Below are 16571 nucleotides of genomic sequence, written 5' to 3'. Positions count from 1 at the left end.
CCTCTAGAACCCACCTGGCACAACACCCCTTTCCACCAGGCATTCCCTGTGCTCTGGTGGATTCACTTGTCTGATTCTCAGGCTCAGAGATGCCCCTTGTCACCCCAGCAGTCCCCAGCCAGGATGCTCTGGGAACACTCCCAGGTTTCCAAAGTGCTTTGGATGCTACACAAATCATCCCCTTTATTCCAACCTGCCTTTTGCAGCCTCACCAGCACACACAGACCTGAGAGCACGAGGGGCTGCAGAGGGACCTGTCTGGTTTTTAATAACAGCATCAGTTGCAATAAATAGAGATGGCTGTTTAGGTCTTAGTCACCTAATAGCAATGTTTGTGCTTGAAGACATGATTCAGCTCTTGCAGGCAGTTCTTCACCTCACATTCTCCGTGGGGTTTGGGAAATGATGGAAGAAGAGGCTTTGTAAGAGTTCTACAGTGTGTGTTTCACTTGTTATTTGATATTTAATGTCCCTTTGGGCATTAAATAAAAGTAGGAAGCTGAAAAGCAAGCCAGCAAACCTGGGCACTGTCAGAGCAGACAAACATCTCTGTGGCTCCCAAAGTGCAGATGAAGGTGTCTTTGCCTCTGATTTAATGGCTGGGTTGATGAGACTAAACCCAAGTCTTTATAGCCAAGCTTCCTGCATTCTTCTTTTTGTTTTGCATACATCAGTCTAGGAGTTACAGAGCTCTCTCCTTTTTTTATGGTAAGTTTGATTATTCCTTCTTGAGATTGCTGACAGCTTTGACAATTCCCTACCTCTGCATTCCTGGGTAACGACAGCCTCAGCCCCCTGTGTGTTCTGCAAGTGCTGCATTGAGCCTCAGAGCCCCGAGTTTAACAAGAGCTGAGTGGAAAGAGCAAAACTCGTGTGAAATGCTGAGTTGTGAGGCCACAGGGCCGAGCAGGTTCCCCAAGTGCTCTCCCTGCCAAGATGTCAACTTGACACTGAAGTTGCTTATTTTGCAGCGGGCCTGAAGTTTCCTTGTAGTTACTAATTCTCAGACTGTGCCATGTGAGTTGCTTTTTTGATGCTTTCTTGGTGCTTTTCGCCTTGTCCTTTCATTGCCTGCAGGCTGTATCTGTGCCTGGCAAATGGAGACTCGCTGAAATTCATTTGACACGCACAACATCCGCAGCGCAGGAGTCTGGGCTCGGGCTCTGCTCTGATTAAATTCACTCCACGCTCTGACAATGTTTCCAGCTGGGAGCAGATCTGGTGTTGCTGTTCCTGACGCCTGTGGCTGCTCTGCCCTGCGCTGGGCATTTCTCCTGGGACAAATGGGAGAAGTCTCAGCTGGAGCATTTCTCCTGGGCACCTCCTTGCCCAGGGTGATGCACCCGAAAAGGCAAAGCTTGCCCAAGGTTGTGGGGGAAACAGGAGCTGGATGCAGCTCCTGGGGTTTCAGTGATGCCCCATCCCCTCCTCTCCAGCTGCTGGATGGATCCAGCTGTGCTGCTGCTGGTCCCCAGGGCTGGGAGGGGCTGCAGCCCCCCAGGCATGGCCATCCCGCTGGTGGGGCTGTGCCCATTGCCCTCCTGGCAGGGGGTTATCGGGGGCTGGAGCAGCACAGGGACCCCCTGACACGAGCCCCTGGAGCCCTGTGGGTCGCTGGACACGGATGATGTGCTCTGTGCATGACGACTTTCTCTCACTCTCGCCTCTGACTCATCCCACTGGTGCCTCCCACCGGTTTATTTATTGTTCTCCCAGACGCAGGAACAGCAGAGTTGAGTCTCCCTGCCCTGTGCGAGGCCCCTCCTCGGGCAGCTGGGCTGGGATGTGTCAGAGCAGCCTTCAGCAGGGCCTGTCCCTGCTCCCAGCCCTGGGGGTTCTCAGACAGAGAGTTTGCCTTTCCTGGGAGCCCCCTGTGCTGCCCCCCGAGCCTGCAGAGCAGAGAGCTCTGTGTTCACACACACACACCCGGCTGTGGAAACAGCACTCGGGGTGTGCTGCTCATCCCCTGCCCAGGCACGGAGCAGCTCCTTACAGCGTGTGCTCTCCTGTCCAGAATTCGGCAGGAATGTTGGGGTGCAGCCCCTTGCAGGGTGTGCTCTCCTGTCCAGAATTCGGCAGGAATGTCGGGGTGCAGCCCCTTGCAGTGTGTGCTCTCCTGTCCAGAATTTGGCAGGAATGTCGGGATGCAGCCCCTTTGCAGTGTGTGCTCTCCTGTCCAGAATTTGGCAGGAATGTCGGGGTGCAGCCCCTTTGCAGTGTGTGCTCTCCTGTCCAGAATTTGGCAGGAATGTCGGGGTGCAGCCCCTTTGCAGTGTGTGCTCTCCTGTCCAGAATTTGGCAGGAATGTCGGGGTGCAGCCCTTTGCAGTGTGTGCTCTCCTGTCCAGAATTTGGCAGGAATGTCGGGGTGCAGCCCCTTGCAGGGTGTGCTCTCCTGTCCAGAATTTGGCAGGAATGTCGGGGTGCAGCCCCTTGCAGGGTGTGCTCTCCTGTCCAGAATTTGGCAGGAATGTCGGGGTGCAGCCCCTTGCAGGGTGTGCTCTCCTGTCCAGAATTTGGCAGGAATGTCGGGGTGCAGCCCCTTGCAGGGTGTGCTCTCCTGCTGTTGGGGTGCTGAGGGGCTCCCCAGCTGAGCTGTCAGGACTGAGGGAATCAGGAGAACAGCCCTGTAGTAGGAGGTACATGAAATCTTTATTAATTGTGTTTTGTGACAATGTCTGCTGGGAAATGAGGACTTGTAGCATCAATAGCATTTTGGGGAGTGCTGCAGTGAGGCAGGAAGAACCAGCCCAGCCCCCAAAATTCTGAATGACACCTTTGCTGAGAGCACTGCCCTGCCTTTCCCTCATGGTTTCAGGGATGCAGGGGATTGCTCCGTGCTGGAGCTGGGAGCAGAGCCCAGGCCCAGAGCTCTTTCCTTAGGCAGGATGCCACCAGATTGCTCTGCTTGTCCCTGTGGTGGCCTGAGCAGCTGCTCATGGTGGGACTGGGATGTCACCAGTGACAGGGGCAGGCAGAACCATCCCCACTCTGCCATTCAAACTCCAGCATTTGGATGGGGATGTCCTCTTCTTCTGGCTCTTTCTCTTTCATTTTTCATTTCTCTCGGCATCTGACTGTTTTAAATAATTCCTCCCCCACGCCTGTGTTATCACCCAGCATGTCAATACGCTGCTGTGCCACCCACCCCTCTCCTCGGCGAGCTGCACGTTGACACTTCGCACCAGATAATGTGAGGCAATTAGTGAATGGAGAATAACCTTCCCTCTTCAAAGCGGGCTGGGCTGGGAAGCATCGCACGGGTGGATTGCACGGGGAGCATTAATTGCTTTTCTCTCCGGTGACTCCTGGTGTAGGAGAGTCCATATGGAGAGAGAGGAGGAGGAGGAAGAGATGCTGCGGGAGAAACAAAGTCTGCGGTGCTGGAGAGAAGCGCAGAGCGCAGCGCATCGAGCGGGGGCATTTCCCTCAGGCTCCGGGGGCTGGGGCACGGCGGGGGCTGCGGATCCGCCGGGTGCCCGTGGATCACACGGGCCCTGCGAGGGTGGGGGGACCCGGGTCAGCGGGACTGGGAGCTTCGGAGGGAAACCAAAGCCCCGGGAGCTGCGGGATCCCAGCGTGGGTGGTGTCACCTTGCCTGGGTGGCACTGAAGCGCTGGGTGACTGAGGTGGCGCTTGGCACAGAACAGGAGGGGCTGTGTGGCCTCTGTGGGAGCAGTTCTTTACCGGGGTATCGGACCACCAGCCCGGCTCCGGGATCCCAAAAAATGGCACCATAGCGAGCTGCCCAGCGCCCTGGGCTCGGAGAGAGGAACGGAGAAGGAAGCACAAAGGAGAGGAGTGGGGCAGAACTCCCTGCCTGTGCCGGGGCCGCTCCCTTTGCAGCCTCTCACATCTGCCAGGGGACACAATTTTGGGGCGCTTCACATTTGGCCACACCATCACTGGTGGCACCTCCTGGCACACGGGGCTGAGCTTGCAGGGGACGCACCTTGGAGCCCATCCCGTTAACCCTTTCCTGGCGGATGGCGGCTCGTTTCCAGGCTGCCCACGCTGTCCCTGGCCCGGGGCCATTCCCCAGCGGGGCCGTGTTTTTGCAGCAGGGCCCCCCGGGAGGATGAACGCTGCCGGCCCGGCCGCGCAGCACGGCGCAGGAATTGCCGGGGCTTGGCCGCGCTGTTTGCTTTCGGCACAACCCCGAGGCGCAGCAGCGCTCAACACAAATATTTGTGTGGGTAGTGGAAAAAAAGAATCCAACCAAATGATAAAGAAAAAGAAATAAAAAAAGAAAAGGAAAACAATAGAAAAGGAAAGGAAGAAAAGAAAGGAAAAAGGGAAAGAGGGGAGAAAGGGGAAATGAGGGGGAAAAGATAGGAAAAAGGAGAAGAAAAAGGAAAATAACGCAAGCCACCCGAAGGTCGCGCTGACAGAGGCCAGAGGCGAAGGGACGCGGACCGGGGGAATCACCGGCTGCTGCCGCACCCCGGGGGTCGCGGGGGCAGCTCCGGGGCGGGAGGCGAGCGCGGCCGCCGGTGCGCGTAGGGCGGAGCCCGGCCCCGCCCGGTGCGCCCCGCCCGCCGGTCCCGCCCTTCCCCGCCCCTCCCCGCTCATCCCGCACCTGTTGCCGCCCGCTCCCCGCCGCGCTCCCCGCGGAGCCGCCCGGCCCCGGCATGCGGAGCTCCCGAGCGGCCCGCGGGCTGCCGCGGCGGCGGCGCCGGGGCGCGCCGTGATGGGCGGCGGGCGGCGGCCCCGGCAGCGGCTCCGGCACCGGGACGGCGGCGCTGGCTCTGCCCCTGCCCGCGGCCGGCAGCCCCCGGCCCGCGCCCCCGGCTCTGCCCCGCCTCGGCGCTCCGATGCCGTTCTCGGGCGAGGAGCGGAGCCTGCAGGGGATCTACAAACCGGCCGAGGGGCGGCCCGTGTGCTCCGAGTGCTACACCAACCGCTCCTTCGTCTACGACGATGGCAGCGCCCACAGGTACCGGGGCTGGGGAGGGTCCCCGGGGCTGCCGTGGTGGGGAGCGGTGGGGCCGCTGCAGCGCGGAGCTCCCGGGGCGGCCGGAGCGGCCCTTTCCCTTCCCGGGGCAGGCGGGACCCCCGTGCCCCGTCCCCGCCGCTCTCCCCGTGCCCCGAGGCTGCAGGAAAGTTTCTGCGGCGCTCGCAGGCCCGGCCGGGTCCCTGTGGGTGCAGCACCTCGGGATGGGGCAGTCGGGAGCTGCCTGGGGATGGGGAAGGGGCGCTTGGAGCCCCCCGAGCAGTCCCATCCTTCACGGGAAGAGAGTCTGTGCTGATCCCTCTGGGGGTGTGAGGGTGAGGCAGGGCTCGGGTGAGCCCCGGAGCCGCCCCAAAGCCAAGGGGCACCCGGGAAATGCTGCATTCCTGTAGGGGCTGCCCAGCCCCTGCTCCATCCCTGGGCTGGGTTTGTGCCGAAGTTGCCGTGTCCGGTGTGAGGGAGGGGCTGCTTGAGAGCAGCGGGACTCAGTGCCACCATCCTGGCAGCAGCACCCGTTCCTCACAAGTGGTCCTTGCCAAAATAGCCCAGTTTTTCCTGAAAAAATGCTGTGTATTATCATTGTTCTGGTTAAATTTACTTCTGACTGCCACACTCATCCAGTGCCAGCTGAAGTGTGCAGATGAGTCGTGTGTATCAATTCGTGCTTGGCAGATAAGGACCTTGGCTGGATTTGTGCCCTGGGCTGCCCAGCTGGGATTTTTTATGTCTTCATCTGCTTGCCATGATTTAGGGAAATGATCTTTTATTACTGAAAACCTAAATGAAAAAAGAAGGAACACGCTGTTCTTTAGCTCTCAGTACCTTGCCACTGAGGTGGATAATTAATGAAATCCTTGAATGTTGTTTTTTTAGGGTTAAGACCCTCATTATTACCTTCTCTCTGTCAGGGACACAATGTCCAGGGCTCCGTGGTGCCTCAGGACCCCCAATCTGGGTGGCACCGTTTGGTTATTTTGGGCACAGCAGGGTGGCTGCAGAGCACAGTGCTTTCCCCGGCCCTCCCACTGCCTCATTTTGCAGCTGTGCTTGATGTGTCTGCAGAAATTACACCCTTGAGGGGCTTCTTGTGTCTGTGAAGATCAGGGATGGGTTGGAGACAGCAGCTCCTGGAGATTTCCAACCTCAGCATTAGGGGAAGATGAGGAGTTCTCCTCATTACTGACACCACAGCCCTGCCTGGGTGATTTATCCTCACCTAATGCACTACAAAACCCTTGCCCAGAGATCCTCCTGCCTGTCTCTCTCAATCTGAACTGAGGAACTTTGTTTCCCAATTATTTCTCTGCAGCTCGATGTGTTCCTAACCCCCTCAGGCTCCGGAGAGGTTGAAATGCCATTGCTTGTCTTGCCTGCCCTTGTGCTCAGCCCTTTGCTGCCCTTCTGGAGACATTAAACAATCTGCCCGCAGCCCTCAGGACTCTGCATTTTCCCCAGCTCGGAGCAGGCTGGTGCCTAATGCACTTTTCCAGAGCTGATCAGCTGCAGAAGCAGAGGAGGATTGCTAGAGACAGGCTAAAGAGAGAGGGCAGAGCAGGCAGTGAGCACCACCAGACCATCCCAGGGGCCTGATCTGCTCTTTGCTTTCCTCCTCTGCAGCTTGGGCTGGGGGCACAAATCCTGCCCCAAATGGTCACCACATTTAACCACCTGCTGCCTCTCAGCCCTGCCTGCCACAAGGGTTTGTCCCTCACTCCCCAAGGGTTTTCCCTCCCCTCCAGGTGTGGTTTGTGCACAGCCCCAGGGCAGAGCAGGGCCCAGCACCATCTCCCTGTGTCCTCCCTGTGCTTGCAGGTGTGATGGCAGACCAGCAATGTCACCAGAGATGTGTGTGAGGGATGTGGGAGCCAGGGCAGAGCAGCAAAGATGCAGAACACACTCACTGAACCTTCTGCTGAGTGCTCAGGGGACCTCAGCTGGGCTGACCCCGCTGAAATAAGGGGAAACTCAATTATCCCTTCACTTAGCAAATCTAGAGCTGGCTTAAAAGCTGTTAAAGAGAAATTCTGTCTGCTCGGTTTCCTGAGAGTGGAGATGTGTGTGGAAATGTCTGTGAGCTTCCTCCCGCCCCTCTCCATAACGGTCCTGAAAGTCCCTCCCATGTGGAAAGCAAAGGGTTAAATGTAAAAGCACTTGAGAGTTTGTTTGGAGAATAAATACACATTTCTGGCACCCAGAGAGGGTACAAAGAGCCTGAATTTCGCTGTCCTACCTCGTGGGAAATGTGGGTGAGTGTTTTCACAAGGATCCAGGCTGTCACTTCGGGGAACTCAGGATTTCCCCGGCCTGCCCATGTACGGGCACGGTGATGGATGGGCAGCCAGATGGAAGGACTCACACAAAAATATCCTGCCCGAGCCGGGGCCAGCGGGAGAGGCAGGGCTGGGCGGGAGCAGGTTCAGATTTCCGTGCTCGGCTGAGGAGCAGCGGCTGGAGGGAGCGCCGGGGCTGCTGCTGGGGGCCCATGGCTCTGCCCTAGACGTACGTGCCTTTTGTCCTGTCTGCTCTTGGGGGATCCGTGTGGCTGCTGCTGTTTGCAGGCTGTGGGAGCAGGGATTTGGGAGCTGGGTGTGCAAGGGAGGTGAGTCCAGTGCAGAGAGGCTGAGCTTGGGGCTGGACAGCAGCAAATGCCAGCCTCAGGGTGTTCCTGTGGGATGGCAGCTCTAGGGAGCTCTGCTCAGTCCCACCTGGCTGGGACAGGGCTTTTGGCCTTAAAATTCACAGCAAAATTTGGAGCAGCCAGGTTAAAAATGCCCATAGGCACCTTCTGCCACTCTGGTTAAAGCCAGACTCTGCCACTCTGAGTCCAACGGCAGGAGAAAAGAAAAAAAGCACAGATTATGGATTGGAAATGGGATTCTTGCTAAGTGTGAGCACTCATCCAGGTCCAGGATGGTTCTCCTGCTTGTCTTTCCATGAATCCAAGGAACTGTCTCAGTTTAGCACAAGGATGGTCCCTGCAGCTGACAGCCTGTTGTTGTCTCTTAAGTTTTCAATTTTCTGCAGATGGATGAGGAGATGCCTCTTTGGCAGAGCTTGCACTGACCCAGGCTCTGTAGCTAATTAGTAATCAGTTCCTCCAGGCGTGATTACCAGCTTGGACATTTGTCAGCTTCCAGAAAGTCAGCCTTGTGCATTGCAACAACAACTGTTGCTTTGGCTGCCCGTGGGCATCAAGGCCTTGCTGTTCCTGGAGAAATTGCAATGGGGAGCCATAAAACACAGGGCCAAACATCCTGTGTTTTCAGGGTGTTTATGTGGCAGAGATGAGATAGAAATTCTGCTCTTGTTCTCCTCAGATGGTTAGGAAAGGAGGAGCACCCACTAGCACACTTGGCTCAGTGGGAAGAGGCTTTGGGACCCTTCCTGAGTCAGTGGGAAGAGGTTTTGGGACCCTTCCCCACTGTTCTGTCCATAAAAGGAGCCCCAGTGTGCTCGATGTCCTCCTCAGGAGCTGCCCTTGGGCTCTGGCATGGCCGTGTCACCCTTCACTGGAGAGCAGCAAAGTAGGTCACTGCCTGTGCTCAGGGCTCTTTCTGCTCTGCAAAAATATTTACAGCATCTCTCTGGATCCTGCCCGTCCTGCAGCGGCCTCTCCCTGACCCCACGCAATTTGTTTTGGAGCCCTGAGCGTTTCTCTTGCGTCCCTGCCAGGCTGGGCTGGAGTGGGGACATCTCATTCATCCTTCTCATGAATCAGCCAGGCCAGGAGAGCTCCGGCTCAGGTGCCCCTGCCCTGCTGTCCCTGGTGACACAAACTGCAGGAGAGGAGGTTCAGAGGGAGCTGGGGAGGGAATTGTTCCCTGTGAGGGTGGGGAGGGTGCCCAGAGCAGCTGGGGCTGCCCCAAGGCTGGGCTGGATGGGCTTGGAGCAGCCTGGGACAGTGGGAGCTGTTCCTGTCCTTGGGAATGAGATGGGATCTAGGATCCTTCCAACCCAAGCCATCCCTGCCCTTGGGAATGAGATGGGATTTAGAGCCCTTCCAACCCAAACCATCCCTGTCCTTGGGAATGAGGGGATTTAGGGCCCTTCCAACCAAGCCATCCCTTCCCTATGGAATGAGATGGGATTTAGAGCCCTTCCAGCCCAAACCATCCCTGCCCTTGGGAATGAGATGGGATTTAGGGTCTTTCCAACCCAAACCATCCCTGCCCTGTGGAATGAGATGGGATTTAGGCTCCTTCCAACCCAAACCATCCCTGCCCTGTGGAATGAGGGGATTTAGGATCCTTCCAACCCAAACCATCCCTGTCCTTGGGAATGAGATGGGATTTAGGATCCTTCCAACCCAAACCATCCCTGCCCTTGGGAATGAGATGGGATTTAGGATCCTTCCAACCCAAACCATCCCTGTCCTTGGGAATGAGATGGGATTTAGGGCCCTCCCAACCCAAACCATCCCTGCCCTGTGGAATGAGATGGGATTTAGAGCCCTTCCAGCCCAAACCATCCCTGCCCTTGGGAATGAGATGGGATTTAGGCTCCTTCCAACCCAAACCATCCCTGCCCTTGGGAATGAGATGGGATTTAGGCTCCTTCCAACCCAAACCATCCCTGCCCTTGGGAATGAGATGGGATTTAGGCTCCTTCCAACCCAAACCATCCCTGTCCTTAGGAATGAGATGGGATTTAGGATCCTTCCAACCCAGCCATCCCTGCCCTATGGAATGAGATGGGATTTAGGGCCCTTCCAACCCAAACCATCCCTGCCCTATGGAATGAGATGGGATTTAGGATCCTTCCAACCCAAACCATCCCTGTCCTTAGGAATGAGATGGGATTTAGAGCCCTTCCAACCCAAACCATCCCTGTCCTTAGGAATGAGATGGGATTTAGGGCCCTTCCGACCCAGCCATCCCTGCCCTTGGGAATGAGATGGGATTTAGGGCCCTTCCAACCCAGCCATCCCTGCCCTTGGGAATGAGGGGATTTAGGCTCCTTCCAACGCAAACCATCCCTGCCCTTAGGAATGAGATGGGATTTAGGCTCCTTCCAACCCAAACCATCCCTGTCCTTGGGAATTGAGGGGATTTAGAGCCCTTCCAACCCAAACCATCCCTGTCCTTGGGAATGAGATGGGATTTAGGGCCCTCCCAACCCAAACCATCCCTGCCCTGGGGAATGAGATGGGATTTAGGCTCCTTCCAACCCAAACCATCCCTGCCCTTGGGAATGAGAGGATTTAGGCTCCTTCCAACCCAAACCTTTGTGGGGTTCTGTGGCAGGGACAGAGGGCAGGAGGGAGCAGCCCTTCCCAGTGACTGTGCCAGCCTGGTGGATTCCCTGGGCATTCCTGCTCCCTCCTGGAGCCATTGGCTCTTTCTGTTTCCACAAGGGGATGGATGGGAGCCCTGTGGTGTGACAGAAGTGCTCCTGCTCCTTTGAGCTGCTGCCTGTGATTTCCCTGAGCTCCTGCAGCTCCTGTGATGTTCCTGCTCCCTGGTTGTCCTCTCTGGTTTTATCTGCTTTTCATCATGTCTCTCTCCAGGCTGGAGGCTCCTCCTGGTCTATTTGGCCTTGCCTTGCACAAATCACTTTAAAACCCACAGTTACCTCTGGAATTAGTTGAATAATCTGTTTCTCTGTGCTGTTGCAGCTCTGAGGAGCCAGAAGTGTGTGTGACTCCATGGTGGGCTTGTCTGGAATAAAAAACCTTCCCTGAAATTTGGGGTTTTGATCACCTCTGAGAGCTGTTGGCTTTGTGGCATATCTGCTGTGGCTCTTTCCTGAGCGCTGATTTGCAGAGCTCTCTGTGTGCAGGAAGATGATTGCCCCCCTCTCCCTTTGGATCACTTGGAATTTATTGATGCTAATTTTTGTCTGACATTTTATCACAAGGTCGGTCAGTGCCCCAAGATCTTCCTGTTTGCAGTCTGGTTCTGGTTGGACTCCAGTGCATAATTTGCAGCCATCCCCATCCCCTCTGAGGCCCCGCAGGCCTGGAGAGCCTGGTGGGACCCCACTGATGTTTGCTTCAGTGCTCCCCTTCTGTTTGTCTCCTGCCTTCCAATCTCCCCTCATCCCATCACGTCCTGGCCGGCAGGTGTGGTGACAAACCTGCCTCTGGGGGTTTATTTCTGTGAAACTTTGTGGTTTTGAACACTGTGAGGAGACTCTTCCTCCTCCCACATCCCTCTATTATTTTCTGCTTCCATAGCAGGGGCTGTTCTGCAGGAGTCTGGAGCATAAAGAAGTTTTTTGCCTCCATGCTCCAACCCTTGCTGTTTGTAGCAGCTTGGGGCTGGGCAGAGGGGAGGATTTTCCCAGCAGTTTATTAGCAGGAATTAGCACTTTCCCCGACTTGCAGGCTTTAATTTATTTTCACATCAGCCTGAAAGCTGCTGACAAACGTGGCTGAGGATGTCATGAGGGGAGTGAGACACTGCCAGGATTGTGTCCCTTGGGAAGGCACAGGCTCATGGAAGAGGGGAGGGTTGGCCACTGGCTCTCATGAACATCTCTGGAGGCCGTACCAAGGGAATTGTTCTCTTTTTAGGTGAATTATCTGTTGAGGTTTAAATCTGTGTTGGTTGGTTGGTGTGAATGATGACCCTGGTGTTGTCCCTGAAGGCTGGGTGGTTTTCCTGGGGAATCTGGTGTGCACAGCCTCCAGAATTCCCATTGGGACAGGCAGGGCCTCCCTGAGGGACTGTTTGTCCGGCAGTGAGTCCTGGTTCCTGCTTTTCTTGAGCCCTGGGCTTGACTGAACTTTTAGAAGGATTTGTTTTGGCTCCCAGGCCACCCTACAAACCCAGGAGGAGAAAGGGGGGATGTCCTTGCTGGGAAGGGATGGAAATCTGCTCCCACAGCAGAGAGGGGCCTGATGCAATCCACAAATAGCCCGGAGAGGGCTGAGTCAGGAATTTCCGGCAGGGCTGGTGACCTTGGCTCTGCAGGCTGAGTGCTCTGGGTCTGCCCCTTCTCCTGATGCTGGGAATGAGCCCTGGGAGCCCAAGGACAGCGATGGGGACAGAGCTGTGTCCTCAGGCCAGCACGCTTGGGATGCTGTGCTGCAAGTGCTCAGCTGGGCTGATTTGCGTTTTATTTGCATATTGACACAATAGAATGGGCTGGTTGCAAATCACAGAAGGATTTGGGCTGAGGGAACCTTAAAGATCCTGCAGTTCCAACCCCCTGCCATGGAAAGGGGAGCTCCCACAGCCCAGGTTGCTCAGATTGGTTCCACCAGGCCTTGCACTGCTCTAGGTTGGTTTTTCTTGTTAAAGAGATGAGGAGGCCCCAGGCCAGGCCTGAGGAGTGAGAGCTGCTCCCCTCACCTGCCAGGAGCTCAGGATGAGCTCTCCCTGCCTGTTTTCCCCAGGGTTATTTGGGCTTTGCAGTCCCTAGGGACACCAGCATGGCCTGTTTGCCTTTGTGCCTGCTGGAACCAGCTCTGCCAGCCCTTCCATACCCCTGGACAAAGGGAATGCCTGTGGCTCATTCACACTGCTGTGGGATCAAAGAAAAAGGAAAAGGTTTTTCTGTGGGGCTGTGCTTCCTGTGAGCCTGTCACACAAAACATTCATGTGCTGGCCAGAAGGGATGGGGAGGTGTGGGGCTCCATTGCTGAGGCAGGGCTGTCCAATGAGCAAAGTGGCTCTGGACCTGGAAGGTACAATTTCTGCTTTTATCTTCTAGAAAATAGCATTTGCCAGCGGGGGAAAGGCTGGTGGAGCTTTGCACTGACTCACTCTTCCTGTTCATTTTCCACGTGAAACACACAAAATGCTAATTTCTCCGTGAGGCCTGTGGTGCTAAATTGCCTGTGCTTGTTGGATGGATGGATTTGTCACAGGGCTCAGCTGCTCTGCACAAGTTCTGAGCAGCAGCAGCTCCTGACGTGGACCGTCCAGCTGTCTGTGGGGATGGGAGCTGGGATGCAGGAATTTAATCTGGGAGAATTCACACATTGTGAGAGTGTGTGTGGAGAGATGGGTGAGGGTGTGTTCTGCAGGTTTGTACCCAAACCAGGATTGAAAAGCTGCTCAGGCTGCATGGGAGTGATGAGTGGGGTTGGGATGGGTCTGTTCATATCCTCAGAGCTCCTCAAACTCTCTGAATCAGATCTCAAATCCACACCCATCACAGGGGTACCAGTATCTCAATGAGCAGTGACTGTGACACCTCTGGGGAGGGACAGGGGACAGGGGGTGAGGGCCTGGGGCTCTTCCTCAGCAAGGCAAGACAGAGCCAGCAGTGACCTGGCTGCTGCTCACTGAGAGAGGTGTTGGCAGAGAAATCAGCTCTGAAATGAGCACCCAGACCCTGCCATGGGCTGTCCCTGCAGGGCTGGGAGGGGGGATGTGCTCATCCTGGCTCCAGGAACCCAACCTGTGTCCCCAAACACTCCAGCCATTAGGAGACCCCACAGAGGTGTCACTCAGAGGGAATAAACCCCCAAACCACAAAGAGAGGGGAGAACAACTGTAACCTGGTAACCAGAAGAGCTGTGGGAGGAGAAACAAACACGAGATGATTGTATATATTTAAATAACTATAGGGAAAGAAAGGGCAGCGTTTCCTGCATGCCTTGGCTCCCTGGAGGGGCTCAGGGAGCCTGGTGGTGGTTGAGGGTGGATCAGGATGGACCAGGGTGCAGGACAGGCTCTGCAGCCATGGCTGGGACGGGGGGACAGGACATGGCAGCCCTTGCTGTGCCCAAGGAGCCTCTGGAGAGGTTCCCAGCCCTTGAGTGCCATCCAGACACTCACCCTACCGTGGTCTGGGCCAGCAAAGAGCAGCTGGAGGCTCCTGCCCAGCCAGTGCCCGTTTGCTGCCCAGAGCTGGGCAGTGCCAGCAGCTTGTGTCCTGTGTCGGTGCCAGCAGCCAAAGGTCAGAGCCTGTGTGTGGCTCTGCTCCCCTGTCTCAGCCAGGGGTTGTCCTTTCAGAGGTGACAGGAGGCACAGCAGCAGCTCTGGGTGCTGCAGGGACTGTCCCAGCTGAGAGGTGGCTTTGCCTGAGGAGGGGATGCAGGGTTGGGCACGGGGTGCTCGCTGTCCTGGCGGCACATCCAGGCTCCCATCCTGGCCTCCTCCTTTCCTGGCCGTGCTCCTGGGGAAGGATAGGCTTGGAGCAGATCCTGCCAGCAGGGCCTGGGCCTCTGCCTCCTTCTGCAGCCTGGAGTGGGAGAGGAGAGCTTCAGGCTGCAGGTTATGCAAGAACCGGCTCCAAATGTAGGTGCACCTGTTCCACTTGCACAGAAGGAGAAGATATCTCCATAATTCTGGTGCTGACAGAGCAGAGGGGTCCCTGAGGGCTCTGGGGCTCCTGGCAGGTGTGGGCAGGTCCATCCCACAGCAGTGTGGGCTCTGTGGTGACCCTGCTGGTTTGTGGTGGGAAGCAGGAGGTGCCCTGTGGTTTTTGTGGTGTGCGAGGAAGCAGAGCAGGAACTTGGGTTCTGTCCTTCCTCTTTTTGACAGACATAGCTACAAACAATAATGGAAATCCTAACATCCATTGCAAGGAGCGCCCTGCCTGTGGATTTTGCTGTGAGGCCGAGCTGCCTGTTGGATGTGGGGAGCTCTGAGGGGCTCCAGGAGCACAGGGCACTGCAGAGCCACACCGAGCTCCTCCTGGGCTCTGTGCTGGCATTTCCAGCCCATGTTGTGAATTGTAGGATGGACCATGATACGAACTGTGCAATGGGGAAGAAGGTAAGGGAGTAGGAGTCTGTTTTTAGGCCGATGAGGATTTTGAAGTTTATGATGAACTTTCATTCCCAGAAGGAGGTGAGGCTTTCTGTTCCAGGGTGGATGTAGATTGTTATGGGGATTGGGCTGGTTAAAAAGTGAGGCTCCCATGGCCTGGTGGCACCAGCAAGGGCAGGAGAGGCTGAGCCAGCCCAGGCTCAGGGAAGGATGGAGGAGCTGAGGCAGGCGTGGCTCTGGGGCTCCTGTGTGAGCTGAACCAGGCAGGGATGGTTCTATAGCAGGAGCAGAGGGGTCTGGCTGGGTCACCAGGGCTCAGCCCAGCTCCAGGAGGCTGAGCAGGGCCCTGTCCCCTCCCCAGGAGCTGCCCAGGCTGGGACAGAGACGCTGCTGTAGCTGAGAGTGAGGAGTGTGGAGGTTTCCATATGCTGATGGCAGCACGCTGCTTTAGTGGTACAGGCTTCTGGAGGAAGGAAGGAAAGGGATGATAAAAATAAAGCTGCAGATCTGTATTTAGCTATAAACCACTCCAGGATTATTTTTTTTTTTTTCGGTAGTATTTGAAGACTATGCAATAAATGAGCTTGTTCATGAATTTTTTATTTTGTACCACTACAGCTTTGAAGAAGTAGCCAGGTTGCTGTGGCATTTGCATAGCTCAGGATCCCTGTGTCTGGGAGGAGAGGTTGTAAATCCTCAGGAGATTTGTGTGCTGTGCAGGAGCACTTTTGTCTAAGACATCAATGTGCAATATCTCAAAGTCACTGTGCAGTTGATAAAGCCATCATGACAAACAAGCAAATGCAGTATTTCGTGTAGTGAAGCTTCATCCAGAATAAACAAGTGTGCCAAAATTTTAAAATTCTGAATGATTTTGTATGCAAGAGTAAGAGAAAATGCATTCAAAGTGTAGCTGCTACTGCCAATGGGAGAAGGAGATCAGATGCAAATAGCAGAAATTGTGTTTCCAGAGCTACTGATATAATTGGATTTTACTACAGATTCTAAGTGCTGATAAAGGACAGTGGTGAATATTTGCTTTGTTTCATGGTCTGACACACGATCCGAGGCCAGGAGAGGTGGATTAATTGAGTTGGAAATTATATTGTGGAAATAAAAAAGCCAAAGAGAACCCAAACCCCCAAAAGTGTGTTTGATACCCAGGAGAAGGGCTGGGAATAGCTGTGAGCATCCACAGCTCCCAGAGAGGGCTGGGTGGGGATGGTCCTGCGTGCCCAGGAGCTGTGGGTAAAGATGCCCTTTGCACATGGCAGGCAGTGTGTCCAGGGCTGTGCAGCTCAGCACTCCTTTAAACAAGGTGCTCCTTTGAATGGGCACTGGACAATCCCTGGAGAGCTCTGGGTGTGACATTCCCCTTCAAACACAATTACAGTCACCCCCATTTGGAGCCAGGCACCTGGCTCCCCGCTTTAAACCATGGTTATCATAAGAGGGTGGATAATTTTTAAAAATTACATTTTCTCACGCTGAAATTTGCCTTTCAGGGTGCTGTCCTGATGGCCTAGAAACAGCCTGCTTTTGGCCTCATTTATCATAGTTAAGCTCCAAGAGGAAAGACTTAATTGTGGCTTTCTTTTTCTTTTTTTCTTTTGTGCTTACTGTTAGATCCGCCTTTGCAACACGAGCTGGAGGTGGTCAGCAAACCTCAGTGCTTATATCAGTGGATCCAGAGGGAGTGCTTGACTTGACAGGAGCTTGGTTTGATTTATCCTGAAGACCAAGTTTTGGATCAATGAGTAGCACAGAATAACCTCCCCAGTGCCCAAGGCGCTGCACAGATGCATCAGTCAGAGCAGAGCCCTGGCTGCTCTGTGCACGTGGCAGCTGAGAGGAGCTGAGCAGCTCTGGGGGGGACAGGATTAAGTGGCAAATAACAACAGGGAGAAGCATCTGAAGCGCTGAGGGCGGGCTGGGCTGTCTGCTGGGGCTGTGCTC

General features: G+C 55.4%; 1 protein-coding gene across 7 annotated transcripts in view; it reads left to right on the top strand.

Annotated features, from left to right (window-relative positions):
* Positions 1-4532: 4532 nt before the first annotated feature.
* The window catches only part of KCNT1 (potassium sodium-activated channel subfamily T member 1), a 78058-nt gene continuing 66019 nt past the window's right edge, over positions 4533-16571 (top strand). For 3 of the 7 annotated variants that reach the window (XM_074556504.1, XM_074556497.1, XM_074556498.1), the window contains exon 1: positions 4537-4935. In XM_074556504.1, coding sequence (XP_074412605.1) covers positions 4814-4935 — 122 coding nt within the window. In that variant the 5' untranslated portion in view covers positions 4537-4813. Of the gene's footprint in view, positions 4936-7087; positions 7197-16571 lie in introns of those variants that run through there. The other 4 variants (XM_074556496.1, XM_074556495.1, XM_074556494.1 and 1 more) reach the window with 4 other exon arrangements.

Source organism: Zonotrichia albicollis, chromosome 21 (genome assembly GCF_047830755.1).
Source record: "Zonotrichia albicollis isolate bZonAlb1 chromosome 21, bZonAlb1.hap1, whole genome shotgun sequence".
Lineage (NCBI taxonomy): Eukaryota > Metazoa > Chordata > Aves > Passeriformes > Passerellidae > Zonotrichia > Zonotrichia albicollis.
This window is presented reverse-complemented; position numbering and strand designations above follow the sequence as displayed.